We start from the raw sequence: 17,300 nt of genomic DNA, 5'->3' as shown, positions 1-17,300 counted from the left end.
AGGATTATAATGGGCATGTGTGAAATAGCCAGGATTTTTCCAAGCATGAGGGACTAATATCAATGTTATCTCATCTAGAAACACCTGAACATGATTGACCTTCACCCTCTGCCACTTGTATTCAAAAATTAAAATTGCAAAAAGTAGAATTTTCTCCACTCTTTAAAAAATAATAAAACCCCCGAATTACATATATATATAAACATGTTTAGGAGAAACATGAGGCTGCAAATCCAGAAGCAGCATTTACCAGAATTACTGTGGTCCAGAAAATTGTCTCCTGCACTATGGGCTCCAATCGGGGCGACTCCGGTGGACAGACTTTCCTGCTCTCACAGAGCTCAGGGAGGAAAAAAATAATCCTTTACCCACCAAACCATGTCTATAGCAAACTTCCAGGAAAAAATCCCAAGGAAAAAGAGAATTCCAGGCTCAGTGTCTCCAGCAATGTCAACTGTGTTGATGTCCCCATTCACGAAATTAACGTTTGTCACAGTCCTCCCTGCCCTATACAGACAGTCCTGCTGCTAAACTCCCAAGGAAAAACTGGCGGATACTAGTGACACATGTTTCTTTCTCCACAACACTAAATAGGCTTGATTTTATTATGTTTCAAAGTTTCATTTATCCACAAACAAGTAGCCTTTTATTTTCTTTGTATCTACCAGTTATGCTTCAGTTTTGTTTTACTTTATCATATAGATTCATTTTGGTTTTGCCAGCCTTCCTTATTGTCTTGTCTGTTACCTTAGCTATAGTGTTATCACACTGTCAAATGGGTCACTAAACATACACAGTACCTGCCATATTTCTAAAGTTCTTAAATATTAAAAATAATCCATATAATTTTATAAAAATTATATAATTAAAGATATATTTCAATATTTATTTTTGTCAATGACCTCTAGCTACCAACTCATTTTGTTTTATTCTCTAAATTAACACAGCAATACCCAAGTCCTTCAAATGACAAGCACATTACCACCACATCTTATGATCTCTGTAAACCGTGACAATGTAACACACAGGGATTCTGAGAACAGAAACTAACATTACCCAAATCAAGGTTCCCATATCTGCCTGTGTATTTCAGCTTTGAATTAAAATCCAACTTAATCTACTCTTGCCTCCATTGATACCTGTGAATATTGAAATATTAAGATCAATTCAAGCAATTAGAGCCATTGCTCAATAGATGTAACCAAACAAAAGGGAAACCATTGTAACTTAGAAAATAATTAGTTGTAAGATAAGAAGCTCTGGAACAATCTCACTTTAAACAGCTCGGCCTTGGAAGAACAGATGCGCAAAGATAAGAAAGTTACAAGGTGAGCACAAAACCAGACTTGAGGGATAAGGTATATGTGATACCAGGACTGAGTCTGAAGACCCCCAACGACCACCCGGAGGTGCCAACAAACATGCATCTGCTAACGAGTTCCCGGAAAAGCCATGAATGTGATAAGCACTACTCGGAAATACACTGAATATGTATATTAACATAGTATAAATACTTGCTAGTTTTGACTTTTGGGTGAGCACGTTAGGTGGAGTTATCCCCCGTGCACCCAGCACTGCAATAAAGAATGCCTGCTTTCTAAAACTTCAAAATAAGTCTTAGAGAGTGAATTATTTTGCCGCTTTCCGGTAACACCATCTAGAAAGTTAACAAACTCAGAAAAATCCCCATCTAAGATATGTAATTAATTTCTCTGCAAAGATGAATCAAGCATAGTGCTTTAGAAAAAAAGTTCACAGATCATACTAACAATCCAAATTGGGGGAGGAGAACAAGACAGACGTGCCACTGAACTGTGTATAATACGTAGCTTTAAAATACAAAGAGCACACTTGATGTCCTTCATACAGTAAATAGGACACAAGCAACTTTTTGGTCCTCCTGCATTCAACGCCAACAAGCCCCTCCACCCCAAACCGCTAAATTGTAATTCGCCATGCTCAGTCTAGCTGAACTTGTTAGCTGTCCACACTGACCCACCTAGAGCTGCATTCCAGCGCTGCTGTCATGGTTTTTGCTTCTTTAATAATTGTTAAATTCGCAATCTTTTCACATTGTGATTCATTGTTTTTTTCTGCTGACCTTTCATTTTGCAAGCTGATCTCTAAAATTCCGCTTTACATTCAAAACAAGTTTCCTGTGGTTTCCCCAGTTAGAGGAACACTTTGTTTTTTACTTCCCTTCAAGGTAGGTCCTGTTTCTTTTGGAGGTGGGGAGGTGTTTCAAGCACATTTCAAAGGGCATTATTTCACATTAGCAGCTCCTCTAAAACATCTTCCCTTTATTTGCTTTCAGAAGCTTCCATTACCAGTGAAATCAATGGCAGTTATTCCACTGGCTTCACAAAAGGTTGTCAAGATCATCTCATCCCCATAGCATTCAGAAGCCACAGCTACATATTGCCTCTGTAGGGCTCAGTGTCAGAGCGAGAGGGGAGACTTGTTTCTAAAGCAGCTCAATTCGTAAAGAAGTATCACATCATAACCGCCAACAGATGCACTGATATTTAGGTATTTATCAGCAAGTTATCTCAGCTGTACCATGCCAGTCATCCTATCATTTTTAAGAGCGGATAAGTTCTCCACATATAACTTAGCCACAGAAAAAGATACTTGGAAGGAAGCACCTGTCCAATCACATCTAATGCATACTACCGTAAGTCCCCTAGAAACGGTTTGATAAACAGAACACATTTCACCTTTGTGTTATCAAGCAGTCTGCCTCTGCTATTCACCCCAGAAAGTTGCACTAGCACCTCGCTGTCAACATATACAAACCTTTTTTCCAGATTACATGTGTGGTCATTTACTAGTCTGTGCTTTCTTTTATAGCTTGTGCAAGCACACTGGTACAAGAAGAGTGAGCCTATCTCTACCTGTTTCAATCTCTTAGCAGTATTTCCTTTTCCAACACTGGTAACCAGAAGGAGGTGCAATATCCCACAGGGGCTCCAGACAGCTTTCCACAGAAGCACTCACTGCCAAATAACAGTACTTCTGAAACTGCACCCACTTTTCCCCGTCACTTCACCCTGGTAGTGCACACTTAATTTTGCGATTAACTAGAATATCAAGATTCTTCTCTTGTCATTTACAGTTTATGACCTCCCCATCTATAGCAAAAGCACATTTACTTTGTGTCATGTTTTACCTCCAGTTGTTTCATTCCGTATTTCCTAATCTTCCTGCATGATATAAATCTCCACAGAGATGATACTTCCACTCTAGAATAGTAATGAAGTTTCCTGAGAACAATGTTACTTTCTGTGTTATGACCAGGAATAAATAAGTATAATGGATAGGAAAAACCAGCCAGCCAGTTCCAAAACTGATCCCAGAAGGCACACTATTAGGTAGAAATTATTAGGTACGCTATCATCACCTGCCTTAAATACATTACCATTAGTGTATTAAACTTCATCTGAATCATTCTTCATAGTCTGCAAAACGTTTTACTGAAATTCAGAGAAACTTGTGGCTGACCTTCCAAAGCCTACCCCATCATACTGACACCCCGTGGGGCCAAGCTCAGGGCAAGTCAGCCCTGCTCATCATCGCAGGATGAGCTGCAATCACTTCTGAAATTGATGCTAGTGTGATGGCCAATTGCTCTACAATCTAAAATCCTTTTATTCAGTTATGTTGGTTTTGTTGTTGGGGTACCACAACAGTCACTCTTTTTATGATGGGGACGGGAGGCAACTCCTACGAGGATCTATCACTTGCTGTCAAGTTAGATTGTGTCATGCTCTTATCAAAACATGGCATAACCCATGACCAACCTTCTCATTCTCTAGCAGCAGGCAGTACTAGGTCATCCTAGTACTAGAGGACCTCTGTGCCTTTTTTCCAGACCATACCATGGACAGAAACCCCAGGACAACTGGTACAGGTTGGTTCATGTCCACAACACCTTGGGGACAGCACCTTTCACAGCACATTGCTCCCAACTACAGCACTTAGAGCTCAACCCAGGTCCCTCAGCTGTGCCTATCGTAGCAAGTAGCATAAGGCCACAGAAGATCTGCAGAGCAAAGCAGGTGGTGCTGAGGATCACACGTTCACACCACATGTTTTGGAGGGGACTGCGGGGTGCCTAGCACCACAGACTGAACACCTCTTGTTGAAGCACATCACATACATACCTGGAGTGCACCCATCAGCTAAATTTCATCTAAAAGGAATTCAGTGTACTCAGAAGCCACTTCCAAAGTGAACTAAAGCACAGAACGACAATGTAAAGGGTCATCAGAAGATACACATTCAAAGTCCACTCTCAGTCCCAACTGAAATGCTTCTATAGGTGCACCCCGTGGTCCCAAGCAGCATGCCTAGAGCCCTGAGACCTTTTAATTTTTTATGGTTATTCACTTTGACCTGAGCAAGACAGTGAGAAAACTGCATTGCAGCCTCCCAGTATGATGGTTTTAAAGCACAAACAGGAGCGTGTGCTACATATGCCCAGGGATGTGCACGAGAATACGGAAATGTGATGCTTACTAAAATGCAGAAGGACTGTCCAAGCAGTGATAGCCAAAATGATGCAGTTCAGGTCTCCTCTCACAAACTAGTCAAGGAAGTTTAGGTTTCCTATAGGAGGCAGGTCATCTGGTTCACTTCAGATGGGAGCCTGGAAGTGACCTTGCATATGTGCAATGAGAATGATCATGATACCAGGATGCTAGACTAAAACGAGGTGCAAGATAAATTCACAATCAGAACAGTCCAAACCATTAAATACCTCAGTCCCCTGTACAAGAAGATTACAAGCAAACAAGTGCTAATGAAGGAAGGGATTGGGAAAGTGAAGCAGTATTTTCTTTTATGATACAGGACTTTCAAAACATTAGCCAGAAACTTAGACATCTTCCAGCCTACTGTTCAGTTACACACTGAATTACACTAAATTTGGGGTCTGATCCTTTGGCAAGATAGCTTTTTGGGTAGTCAGATGCCATGACTTCAAAAGGGCCTCTTAAAAATAAGGGAGTACACAAAAAGGTGGCAGAGGACCTTCAACACGGACAAAAGAAAGGTAAGGCACACAGAGAAACATAATCTAACTTAGGGGTACACAATGCTAAAACTACAAGTTACAACTGAAGTAAAAGAACCTTAAGTTAACACTTATAGTTCTCTAAAATCATCTACTCAATATGCAGATGCAATCAAAAAAGAGCCAGTAAAACACTGGCCATCATCAGGAAACTAGAGAATAGAAGTAAGTGTCATTTTTAAACTATAAATAAAACTTCGGTGCACACACATCTCAAGTACTGTGGCACTAGCCTTCACACCTAAAAAAAGATGTTGCAGAATTAGAGGAGGTAAAGACAAGGACAACTAAGAACACAAAGAGAACGAAGCAAGTAGCGACTAAGGTGGGTGAGATTGCTCACTTTTGAGGACAAAGCTGTGGGTGGATTTTTTTTAGCTTTACAACCATAAAGGACAAAATGAGTGGAAGCTTATTCACCAAATCCTGCAACACTAAAGCTAGGAGCAGTCTCGTAAGGCAGATTTGTTTCAGGCAGATAAAAGCAGTAATGTACATTTCTATGCAGCAAGCAGGGAACTGGCTGATTTTGCTTCCACAAGAGGTTGTGGCAGCAGAGAGTGTGAGCTGGGTCAGAAAGGTATTCAATAAATTCACAGACAACAGATCTATAAATGGATATTTAATAAGACTAGGAAAAGTTGTATTTCTAATAGCCCAGATAAAATTCTAGATATTGGTGGAAGAGAAAGACTACAGACAGTGGCAAGGCTGACCTGCTTTCCCTAAATAGCCTCTCCGACTGCCATCAAGCCAGATGAACTATCAGTCTGATCCACTGGAGCACTTCTTATGGAAGTGGTGAGCATACTTTAAGGAGATGGAGGAACCTCCACAAAGGCAGAAACACTTCATAAGCTTTTAAAAAAAAAATCCTGTTCTTCAGTTTTAGTAAAAGTCTTATACAGAGAGAGAAAAAAAATGTCTTCACTTGCTTTTCATAAAGTAATCTTTATTTTGTCATATATTCACATGGCAACCTCCCAAAGTGTAAAAAAACCAAAAAACTATACCAAAACAACAACAATCCACCCATTTTCAACATTCTTGCAAGGTTTTCCAACACCTGCAGATCCCTTTCATGGCCCATATGAACCCCCACCAGTACTCAGATTTGAAGATTACGCAATTACAGCTGCAAACTTTATTCAAATGAGAAGATGATGTTAATGTAGGCCATGATAGTATTTTCTGGCTTCCATCACATTTTCCTTTTACTGCCATTGCATAGTGATGGTTTTCATTCAATTCCTAGTAATGACATTCACATCTTTCCTATGAGCTGACAACTTGCAAACAAGTTGCAGGAATAGTTCGATGTCTTATTATATATATTTTTTTAGTTTTGTAAAACTAAACATAATTTGACATCTCTTGCACATTTAGTCAGCAGTTCCTTGGAGTCCTTTAGAACAATTTTGCAGGCAGCTTCTTTAAAATCTTTTAAAACTGCTTCTGAAAGTTCCTCTCAGAATACCTTGTTACATACTTTTACAGATTGAAGTCCTCTGTGTTCAGTAATAATTTCAATACAGTTATGGGATGTAGGAGTACAACCAGATTCAGTCAAGTATCTCTCCCAAACAGCACCGGGGTTTAAGGGTTGTTGAATTTTTCTTTTTTTTTTCTTTTTCTTTTCTACAACGGGATTTAAGATTGTGGTGGATTCAAATAGTGTGGTGAATACCCTCTGCCAAAAGATTGAGATGACTTGGCCAGTGTTCTCCCTCCCTTCCCCCTTTCTCATTTTGTTTGTTACTTGAATACATGGCAGAGACCTCCTTTTCATGATTTTCTCTTCTTTCTCTGAAGCTGCCTATAAACAATAGCTTCTTGCATCCCACAGAAAATTTCTACCAGTACCTTCTATAGATGTTTTCAACTGGTACCATTTGCCTTTCATGACCCACTCTGTCAAACAGTATTTTGTTGTTTGTTTGGGTTTTTTTACTTCCCTTACTTTACAATATTACCTTTGGTAAGAACATTTACCATCACTTAATTTTTTAAAGAGCTGCCAACTATTGCTCCAAGTTAAAAGTCAGAAGCATTTATTCTTATACAAGTTTAAAGCTTGTTATGTTTTCCTTATCTTAACAACGTTCTAAAAGGTCAAAGCAGAAAGAAAACTTTGAGTAATATTTAAATTTTTCTCCATGGTTTGATTAAAGCATATTGTAGCTTAAAAATCATCAGGTTGTGATTTTTATTTATCTCGTTCATCACCACCTGAATTCCTATCCTACTAAAATGTCAAGATGAACTAGGAAGTTCAATTCATAGAAGTATAGAAGAACATGAAAACATAACCCCAAAATGAATCAGAAACTTGGGAGTATTCAAAAATCTAAGTGTTTATGCGTTTTTCAAACTGAATTAACTTCCACTGCCCTCTACCTAGAGCCAGAGATCCTCATGACTGCATCATTATGCATGCCTGCATCTCTAGCAAACACTTTTATTAGATGCATCAGAAATACACCTCAAACTCCATATGTAGTTCAGCCACCAGGGGAAAGTAACACATTTTAGTGATTGCAAAATGTGCAGCACTGTGCAACAAAAATTCTAGATACCAACTCTGCAGGGGCACAATCCCTCCACTCACCTATGCATTCTCTGTGTTCATCCATTGAAAGCAACTCTGAACATACTATCCTCTAAGTAACAGAAGAGACTGAAAATACTCACACTTCCGATACCTGGGATTACACAGAGCTGTCAGTGCCTGATGGGAGCCACAAGAAACTCAAACTTGCACTTCACAAAGCTTCAGTGGGATTACCGATACCTTGAAAGCAACTTACATTCCCCCGTGTGAAAGACGCGGCCATCCACTGAGAAAAATGAAACCTGAATCAAATATTTTTTGTTATATGCAAGTTACCTGAAGTCATTTTGTTACTGCTTGGGATTGGACAATAAATTTTACAGAATTGACGTTGCAAAAGTGGCAAGGAATGCAGCAGACTGGTCCCTTTACATGTCTGGGAAACTCAAAAGCAGCTTATGCCTGATGCCACCACAACTGCCACTAAATAAAAACAATAAGCTATACTGAAAGCATATTAATTGAATAAAGCAAAATAAAAAACGTCTACTACCACATTCAAGCCTTTAAGCATGAAAAACCCTCATTCTTCTTTCTCAAGAGTCAAACAGACGATCAGTGTTACTAAACAGCACCCCATTAAAACAAAAAAAACACCTGATAAAGTGGCTTAATTACTAAATCTAACTGACAAATGACACACAGTTATACACACCTATCTTCGAGAACCTCTACTTACTCCTTTTAACTAAGCAATTCTAAAATTGACTTGGATTCCTAGCAACATAAAAGAACAACTGAATTTAGACTGTAATAGTAAAGTTATCAAAAGTGTTCTAGGCATGTTCTGCCCATGTAAATGAATCAGTGCACTACACACATTAAAAAAAAAAATAGCACAAGCCTGATAAATTAATTCTCTTTTCCAGGAAAGGTAATTCTAATGTGATTTTTCACACAGTTTTATTTTATCTAACAAACAGATGTAAAATCTAGTTTTACATATTTAGCAATGACCAAATTCAAAGACAGCAAAATTAACTCCACAGAACAGTTTTCAACAGGGAAATGACAATGCCATCTTTTTAACACCCTCCTAGAGAACTACCTGTGGCTGTTTTGTCTCCCAGGAGCAATTACCAGGCATGGGGAAAAGTGGCACAAGGAAACACCTAGCCCCATGTTCTGCCTCCAACAGTGGCTCCACTTGAGAAAAGCATTTAATATGGGAGGTGTACTTCACCGTCTTCTAGTAAATCAATGGTTCATGGATGTTCTAAGGCACAACTGACCTGTTTATCATACCTTCTGGGCACGTCAACAAAATGCATTTTTAGGTTATCAGATACTGTCAGTACTGTCTCTTAGCTAAACACTCACTACAAAATTCAGAGTCCCTTTAGAGAGGTCAAAGGTGTGGGAAAATCATGTCAATCACCTCTCTCTCTATATTGGGAACACTATAGCAAGCTATAGGTTTTTTAATTATTTGAGTGAAAATAAAAAATAGTACTCAAACAGCAGTTTAGCAACTGTGAGCGTTTTAAGGAAAGGAATGTGGACATAAAAAGAAGAAACTGTGTGCGTGCCTGCACATATCCAATATGAACAGGTTTGAGGATATAACTAACAGCAGTTTAAAACAATCTACATCTGGATTACCACAGGTTTAGTTCCTGCCCTCCAGTCCTCACCTCCCTACAACACATTTAACTAAAAACTAACACTGATGCAGCGGACACACAAAAGCAGCCCAGAGTTAAATACTTTCAACAGCTGTGAAATCGCATCAATAGTCAAGATTAACTGTAGCTAACTTAATTATGATAAGTGCCTAACAGTCTTAAGTAAGTATAAAAATCTCTACCAAAACCCAGGAGAAATTGATCCAAACAATATAGCTAGAAACATCTGTTTTAGTGACTATGTTCAGTTTAGTATTGAGAAAAATTTAAATAAAACTCCAGACACCACATCGCAACTAAACTTGGGAGGTTTGGAATACAAAACTGCAAGCAAATTTTAAAAAATGACATTAGAAGAAACTGCAACTATTCCCGCAAAAAAACTAAAAAGAAATGCAAGGGAACACTAAGTTCTGAAAAGACACAAGTGGTAAAACTGGAAAACATAGATAATCTTTCAAGCAACAAAAAAGAATTGTTCATATACCTGAAAGCTTGTTCATGTTTTTTAAATAGATGAACAGATATAACAAAAAATGTATTACAGCTCCACAAAAACATTCTACCCTACATCTGGAAATACACATTGAAAGCATGTACACTTCCAAATAATTTTAACTATGCTACAGAGGCACTATGAGAAATTAGTTATTAAAAGCCAGTATCTTCTTAAAAACTCTTTAAGTTACAAACACCATCATGCCACACTACATATCTTGTTTAGTACACATTCTCACTACTCGACAAAGTTAAGACTCCTTGGGAGTCCTTATTGTGGAGTTCCACATCTTACTTTTTGCATTATGTCAGAAATTTAACTTAACTCTGAAAAGTTAACCTAAGCCTTTAATTTATTGAAAGTCATTGAATTGCCCTCCTCTATGGATTAAACATCTTGGGAACGTTATTGGTGTACACCACATTTTAGTGTTCACAAGGGGTTGACCACAGCATCCTCTTCCTGATCCTGAGTCCAGCCATACAGTATGAGGAAGACAAGATGGCCCAACAAACAGTAAGATGAAAAAAAGTTTAAAAAGAAGAAAAAAAATTACAGTTCATGATATAAGCAGTAAACACTTACAAAGGAAGAACTTAAACAAGAATACAGCAACAAAGCAAGTTTACTCCATTCTGTCACTAATTTCTCAAGTACAAAAAAATCACAGAGGCACATTCCACAGGTCAAGCCAACAAAAATGCTACAGATTTTGTGCTCCAGGAAAGGAGTTCACCTGCTAAATAGTTGATGCTCTTCACTCATTTCTCTACATTGTCCTACGGTATAGTGAATGTATTAAAATAACTCAAAAGGCTAATTTATCTTATAGACCAAACAGAAAGAGATACTTTTGCAATGACATTACTCTTGAGTCAGCCATGACCTCTTCCCAATGATTTATCACCTCTTCCCACCTCAGCAAGGTGGGAAGCCATGCTTGGTGCCATAGCAGCATGGCAAAGTCTTCAGTTCATAAAGTCATAAGAGAAGACAAATGAAACTGGGCCCAGGCAACAGGCCATCATAGAGAGTGGGTGGAAAGAGCAGTAACTTCATCTACCAAACACAAACAAAGGATAGATTCCCCCACAACGTGATAAGAGTGGAAAACCCATGCAATACAAGCAGTGCAATCTTAGTAGCCATATACAGCTCTGAAGACATTATTGCCAGTATGTAATGCTGTATTAAACTCGCTCATGGAACAAAGATGAGAATATTCTCTGAAGATTAGGACTTCAAATCTTGTCATTCAAAAGCTATTTATACAACATACAGACGGACTACACAAATATCTGAGTCTCTGCAAGTTACAGTGAAAATCCACTTAACTGCATAAGCTGAACATTTCAAAAAAAAGGACACAGAAAATTTGACACCTCCTCCCAGTCAACACTTCCATAGGAACAAACCCCAGACACTCTACTTATGACAACATTAGAACCTACACCGCATAAGTAAGCCTAAATGTTGGACTCATTAGCTCAACCAGCAATTCCAGACTTGAAGCCCTGCGTTTGATCTGGCCACCGTGGAAAGACAAAAACACATTGTGTCCATATAGCTTACATACGGATTAGGCGATTGAGTCGATTTAAATATGGTAACAAAAAAGTCTTAATCACAGGGAACTAATAGACCTATGTCACCAAAGGAAAGAGTAAAAGCATATTACCATTTAAATCTACCCTCAAGAGCTTGTAAAATAGGGTGACTACCCAAACCTGAACAGAATTTTTATAGCATCATTATACCTTCTATCCTGCTATAAAATCATTGTTGCTATTGGGAGTTGTACGTAAAAATCAAGATCTTCATACAGGATTACCCAGAACACAGAGGACGCTACAGACCTCTCAACTCTGAGAGACATCAATTTCATAAAGTTGGGCTTCAAAGAAATAAATTACAGCCCTTACCATTACACAAATTTAGTCTCGTTTATGTTTGAAGGCGAAACAGTTACCATGATGTTTTGGCAAGCCTAAGGAGAGAGGAGCTGCCAGCAGGCTTTTGGACTAGATGGACTGTCTTTGACCGTGACCAGTTCCAGATGCTTCAGAGACAAGTGAAGAAAATTCTTAAGCAGGCAATTACAAAATACAGAGCCAGAGGCAAGATTTCTTCCTACCTCCCATCAGTTAGAAGTTATTTAAACTACAGACTCAGGTGGAACATAAACTACCTTTTATGGTTGCTTGGTGTACTTTTTTTTAAAATTCTTAGTGTAAAATTGGATAATCCTACCATCCACACCAACATCTTTCTTAACATTCTGCTATGCTTCTGGCTCCTCTGGATAACCGTACCTGGTCTATTTTCCTTCATCAGTTTTAAGTTTTCTCTTTCAAACACTGACGGCTCTCCTGTTCTTGTATTATGAAAAAAGGGACACAAGCTCATGATCTTTCTTTTCTACACCATCTGATGGTTAATCCCTAAAAACTCACCGTTTCTCCTTTCTTGAAAGTTCAGCCAAATCTTTAGTCCCTCTTCCAATTACAAGAATGTCCCTTCTCCTCATACCTTTCACATTATTTCTCATAGTGAGACCAGAACTGTGTTCCCCCTCGGCTTTCCAAATGAGCAAATATAGAATTAATTTCTCTGTCCTGCCAGGTAGTATTTCAGATATGCAAAGACGGAGAGAACTGGAACAGCCTGAGGACAAAATGGACAGAACACAACTGGACTGAAAAAAGTAAAGGAAGAACACAATTCAGCCTACTAAATGAGAGATCTACCCTATTTCATCAAAAGACTGAATTTATTTTTAAAAAAAAAAGTGAGATATTCTTTCTGCAAGTGCTTATATAGGTCTTTGTTATTATTAATGTGATAATGCACAAGAAGTGAAGAAGTTCACATGTAAAGCAGTGGCCTACTACTATCTGAGTAAAGGGAATTCATCAATAGACAAACACCCGTATTTAGACCTCAACAAGGAGCATGTTCTGGACAGAAGCATTACAGCAGGTGTCTCAGGTACCTTCTGGCCCCCTCTCTACTTCCCCAAACTTCCATGTGATAAGGCACAATTTTCGAGACTGGAAATGCCGTCCATTCTTAGCAACTCACAACCTAAAATAAACATATCCTTTTCTGCTTCCAAGATAGATTACCAAGGCATATTTCAAGTAACATACATAAATTACCCTGAAATAAGTAGTAAATTTCAGTATCAGAAATTATTCTAAAAAGCCAAACTAGCTGATCACTTAATACGCTCTTACACTGCATGAGCATAACTAGTTATTCCAATTATAACTGGAAATATTATCTGCAGCTCATTTATATCAATGTTTACCCACTGAGAAAAAAACAGATGCAGAGCAAGCAGCTCTGCAGCATCAGTCCTCGAAAATGTTGGGTTTTATCCAAACACTGGTTTCCATGTGTTTTTGGCCATGAGTTCTAACAATGCTTTTCATTTATACAACATCTATTTTCTATTCAGTCCTATAAAAAGTCTCTCAGGAAACACTTAAACCTAATTAGAACTTGTCAGAATGACAGAATATGTAACTTTTCTTTCCAGAATGTTCTGGTCTCATTCTCACATTTGCTGTGTTTTGCATATCTTTGCAATTGTCTTGTAGTGAACAAGTATGATTTTTAACCCTGATGCTTCATCCAAAAAAAAAAAAAAGCTATTCTATTTTTATTTAAAGAAAAATAGAGTTATCTGGAATTAATAAAGCTCTGTATTCAGAAAAGTGTTTAACATAACTGGTGGACAGACGGGAGAAAATGCATCCTTTTCCAAATGACCCCATTAACAAAGTAAACCTTTATTCTTCTCTGGATTCAGCAAATAAAACAGGTAAATAAAAATAAAAATTAAAGAATTGCTATACCTACCACTCAAAATAATAGTTAAGTTTTAAAAAAAGACTCCCTACAGACAAGACAGCATGTGAAAAAAAGCCCAGACCAACACACAGCTTTCTCCAAAAGTTTCTTGAACGCTTTTATTTGTGCTTTCAGCCAAGAGTAGCTGGTATGATACCCAGCCCTGATTCTACCTAGGATACAGTTGTGGGTAGAGCAGACCCAGGTAGCTCCCTGTTACTGAACCAGAAGATCACAAGTGAAGACCTCTACTTCACCTTAGCCATGCATTTCCTACACACTAATACTGTTGGGGTCACTCCCTCTGTGAGCTATTGGAACTCACTAATCCTGAAAATAACCAAGCAGATCCAAAAGTCTTTTACTGTGTTTAGTAAATTAATGTATTACATCATCAGAAGAATCGTTGGCCACACTGGATGGGAGTTTGCAGGAACAAGACAGCTGACAGAGGCACAGGCAGCAAGACCCTCCTCCCCTTGTTAGAAGCAGCTAGATCAATTTCGATTGCCTGTGCAACCACAGCCCAGGTTGGAAAACTACCTTCTGAAAGGCAATGCAATCTAGTGCTGACTGTCCGGCGATATCTTTCTCAAAATGCTCCCATCATTTACCTAGGACAGTTTTTCCTACAGTTTAATGGGGAGAGAATGATAGAAGGCTGCAGTAGCCTGAGCCAGAACAGGGCATCTCCTCCTTCAGTCCCAACAGAAAACAAGCAAGCCTCACAATAACCAGGATCCACTAACTCTGGTATGATGCTGCAGTCTGGTTGCTCACACAAGGACCAAGTCAACACAAATGCTGAAAACCCTACAGTTTGAGCAACTGCTGTGAAGGCATCCTCCTAGTATATTACTGATGTCTAATGTTTTTAATGTGCTGCATCACATGTTTAAGTGATACAGCAAATATGTAAATCTTTCACAGTAACAAAAACAAGTACTGTTATGTTCAAGAGTTACTCCCCTCATTTCTGGCATTAGATATGAGCAGAACCCTGCAGAGGGAAAAAAAAGCAGCAAAACATTCTCCTTAAGATTGTATGCCTTATTTTCCAAAGGCATACAATCCAAACAAAACCATTTATTAGAAGTTCACACAGCCCTCAGAAAAACAGCTTTACAAGTTGCTACAGTGAGGTTTTCTGAAACCCCAGACAGAGATCTGGAGGAGTTATGCAAATAACTGCTAGACCTATCAGATTCTTCATGTGACACATAAGCCATTAAACACAAATTGAGGGGTTAGGTTTACTATAGTGTCCAGCCAAAACCGACCATTATTTTATTGTAGGGTTGAACTGTACTATGGGACACAAGCTGCATAAAGCTTGCTGGCTGCTTGTTTCCTGCCTCATGACAAAACCATGCTAACTTCAGTGCCTTTGACCTCCAGACCTTTCTTCCCTTAGAAAGGTCTGCTTATTCTTTAGCAAGCTTCTGAACCCTGGAGAGAAAACAACAACAAAACAAAACAAAAAAAAACCCCACCCAAACAACTTTCCAGAAAATCCCAGCAGAACCCCACCCCAGTTTAGCAGCCTTCATAGATCTCACAGAGGCCAAGAACAGATGACATTCCCACTCAAATTAAAGAGCTGAAGTCACAAGTGACCTGCCACTGATTCAGCCAGTGAACTTCCTATTTCAGTTCTCTCCTACCAGACAAATATGAAGAGTTAGCACCCTAAACCTGACACACACGCCTCCTTTATTCACATGTATTTCTGGACAGCACTAGACATCCTCCTCCCAGGAGATGCTGGGCAAGACGAGAAACACTGGATCCCCCATGGAGAAACAACAACTCACGGGCATAAATAGCAAGTGCTCTTATATTTTCATTATAAAGAGCATCTGTAATAACAACATCAAGCTTTTTGTCAAGTGATGGAGGTGTCCAAAGGCACTTCTGTCGGGACATACTGTTGTGTCATTTTTTCAGAGCAGGGCTTGTATGCCAGGGCAAACAAGTAGTTATTTCTTTACATTAAAGGCCTTTCCCCCCTCCATCACCTCATCGCCTCCCCTAAGGCCTTCCCATCTCCCTGCCAAAACCTCACCGGGCTCTCCTCCCCACCCACGCCCCTCTCCCCCCCAGACCCCTGATCACCCCCTCCCACAGCCACCCCGCACGTCTCACTGCCCACCTCACACTTCTCCCGTTTTCCCCTCCCCCACCCCACACCCCCCCGCCCCTCGCCCTCCTCTCCCACCTCAGCCCCCCCCGCCCCCCGACGCCTCCCCGCCTTGCCGCAGCCTCCCCGTCCCCAGCGGCGGCCGCCACCGCCGCTCGCGCCCCGCGCAACCGCCCTGCGCCGCCAGGCGCGAGCGCTCCCCTGACAACCGCAGCGCGCGCCAGGCCCGGCCACTCCCCGGCCCCGCGCACACAATGGGCCCCGCGCGCAGCCCCCTCCCCACCCCCCTCCCTGCGCCGCGCTGCGGGGCGGCGGCGCCCGGCCGGGGTCTGCGGCCGCTCCGCCGGTCCAGCCCCTCCCGCCGCCCCTGCCCCACTGACCATCGCTGCGCTTGATCTCCACGTAGATCCCTATCTGGATCTTGCCGAAGTTGGCCGCTGCCATCGCTTCATGAGGCAGCCGGAGGGAACAGAGGCGCTGCCGACCGGGAGCACAGGGGGGCGGGTAGGGCGCGCACAGCAGTGGCGACGCCGACACTGACCACGACGGCTCTGGGAGGGCGGGAGGCAGGGAGAGAAGGAGGGAGTGACGAGGAGAGGGAGGAGGGGGAAGAGAGAAAAGGCGCCGGCCGGATACGACAGGCACTGGCAGCTGCTGCGCCTGCGCGCCTGGCCGCGGCGTCAAGGCAGGACGAGCTCACGGGGGAGGCGGGGGCAGAGGCGGCGCCGCGGCCTTCAGCCGCCCGCCGCCCCGCGCTCCCCGCTCCTGCCTCGGCGGAAGGGGGCGCCCGCGCGGCCCGGGCGTGTCCGTGGGCGGGTCCCCAGCCGCGCCCCCTGTCACGGGAGGGCCGGTGTCTGGCCCCGGGCCTCTGGCAGCCCCGCCCCGCCCCTTCGTGCCGCCGCAGCTGTCCCCTCGCGGCCGCCCGTCGCGGCACCTCGGCAGGGCTGGCACAAGACGGGTGCCCCCGCTGCCCTGGGGCCGGCGCTCCGCGGGAAAGCCCCGCTCCTGGCCGCCTCCCCGCTCGCCTGGGCCCGGGCCCGGGCCGGGAGAGGCTCGTCCCAGCCTCTGGCCGCCTGTGTGAGCCCCTACTGCTTGGACCTGTCCCCGACTTGGGAGCACACAGGCGTGCCTGTTTGGCACCAGATGGTGACTGAGCTGCTCTGAAGTTTTAATGTAATAGCTTTATCTACCTGCTGTCTGCTCAGGCGCCTCCCATGTGCCGAGTAGAGCAGCTTAGAAGCATTCTCTGTGGTCCTCAACCTGCCAGCAGCTCTTGGGTCCAAGGAAGGCCAAGCTGTAAACAGCATCCATCCATCTTTGCCTCATGATTGCCTCATGACTTTATACCGCTTAAATAAAAGACAAAGCACACCTGATGTTTCTCATTTCCCTGTAATGACTCCTGTACCTCCAGTGACCATTTCTTTATACATTGTCCCTTGGGTTTCTCCTCTGAGAGTGGTTCCTAACGGGATGAGGCCACCACCAGTCTAAAA

General features: G+C 41.7%; 1 protein-coding gene across 5 annotated transcripts in view; it reads right to left on the bottom strand.

Moving 5' to 3' along the window:
- KIF2A (kinesin family member 2A) overlaps positions 1 to 16,564 on the bottom strand; it is a 58,619-nt gene extending 42,055 nt beyond the window's left edge. For all 5 annotated transcript variants that reach the window (XM_054808792.1, XM_054808793.1, XM_054808795.1 and 2 more), the window contains exon 1: positions 16,185 to 16,564. In XM_054808792.1, coding sequence (XP_054664767.1) covers positions 16,185 to 16,248 — 64 coding nt within the window. In that variant the 5' untranslated portion in view covers positions 16,249 to 16,564. The remainder of the gene's footprint in view (positions 1 to 16,184) is intronic.
- Positions 16,565 to 17,300: the final 736 nt, after the last annotated feature.

The sequence above is a fragment of the Grus americana genome, chromosome Z, assembly GCF_028858705.1.
Source record: "Grus americana isolate bGruAme1 chromosome Z, bGruAme1.mat, whole genome shotgun sequence".
NCBI lineage: Eukaryota > Metazoa > Chordata > Aves > Gruiformes > Gruidae > Grus > Grus americana.
Note: the sequence above shows the minus strand (reverse complement) of the source record. Positions and strands in the feature narration are given on the sequence as shown.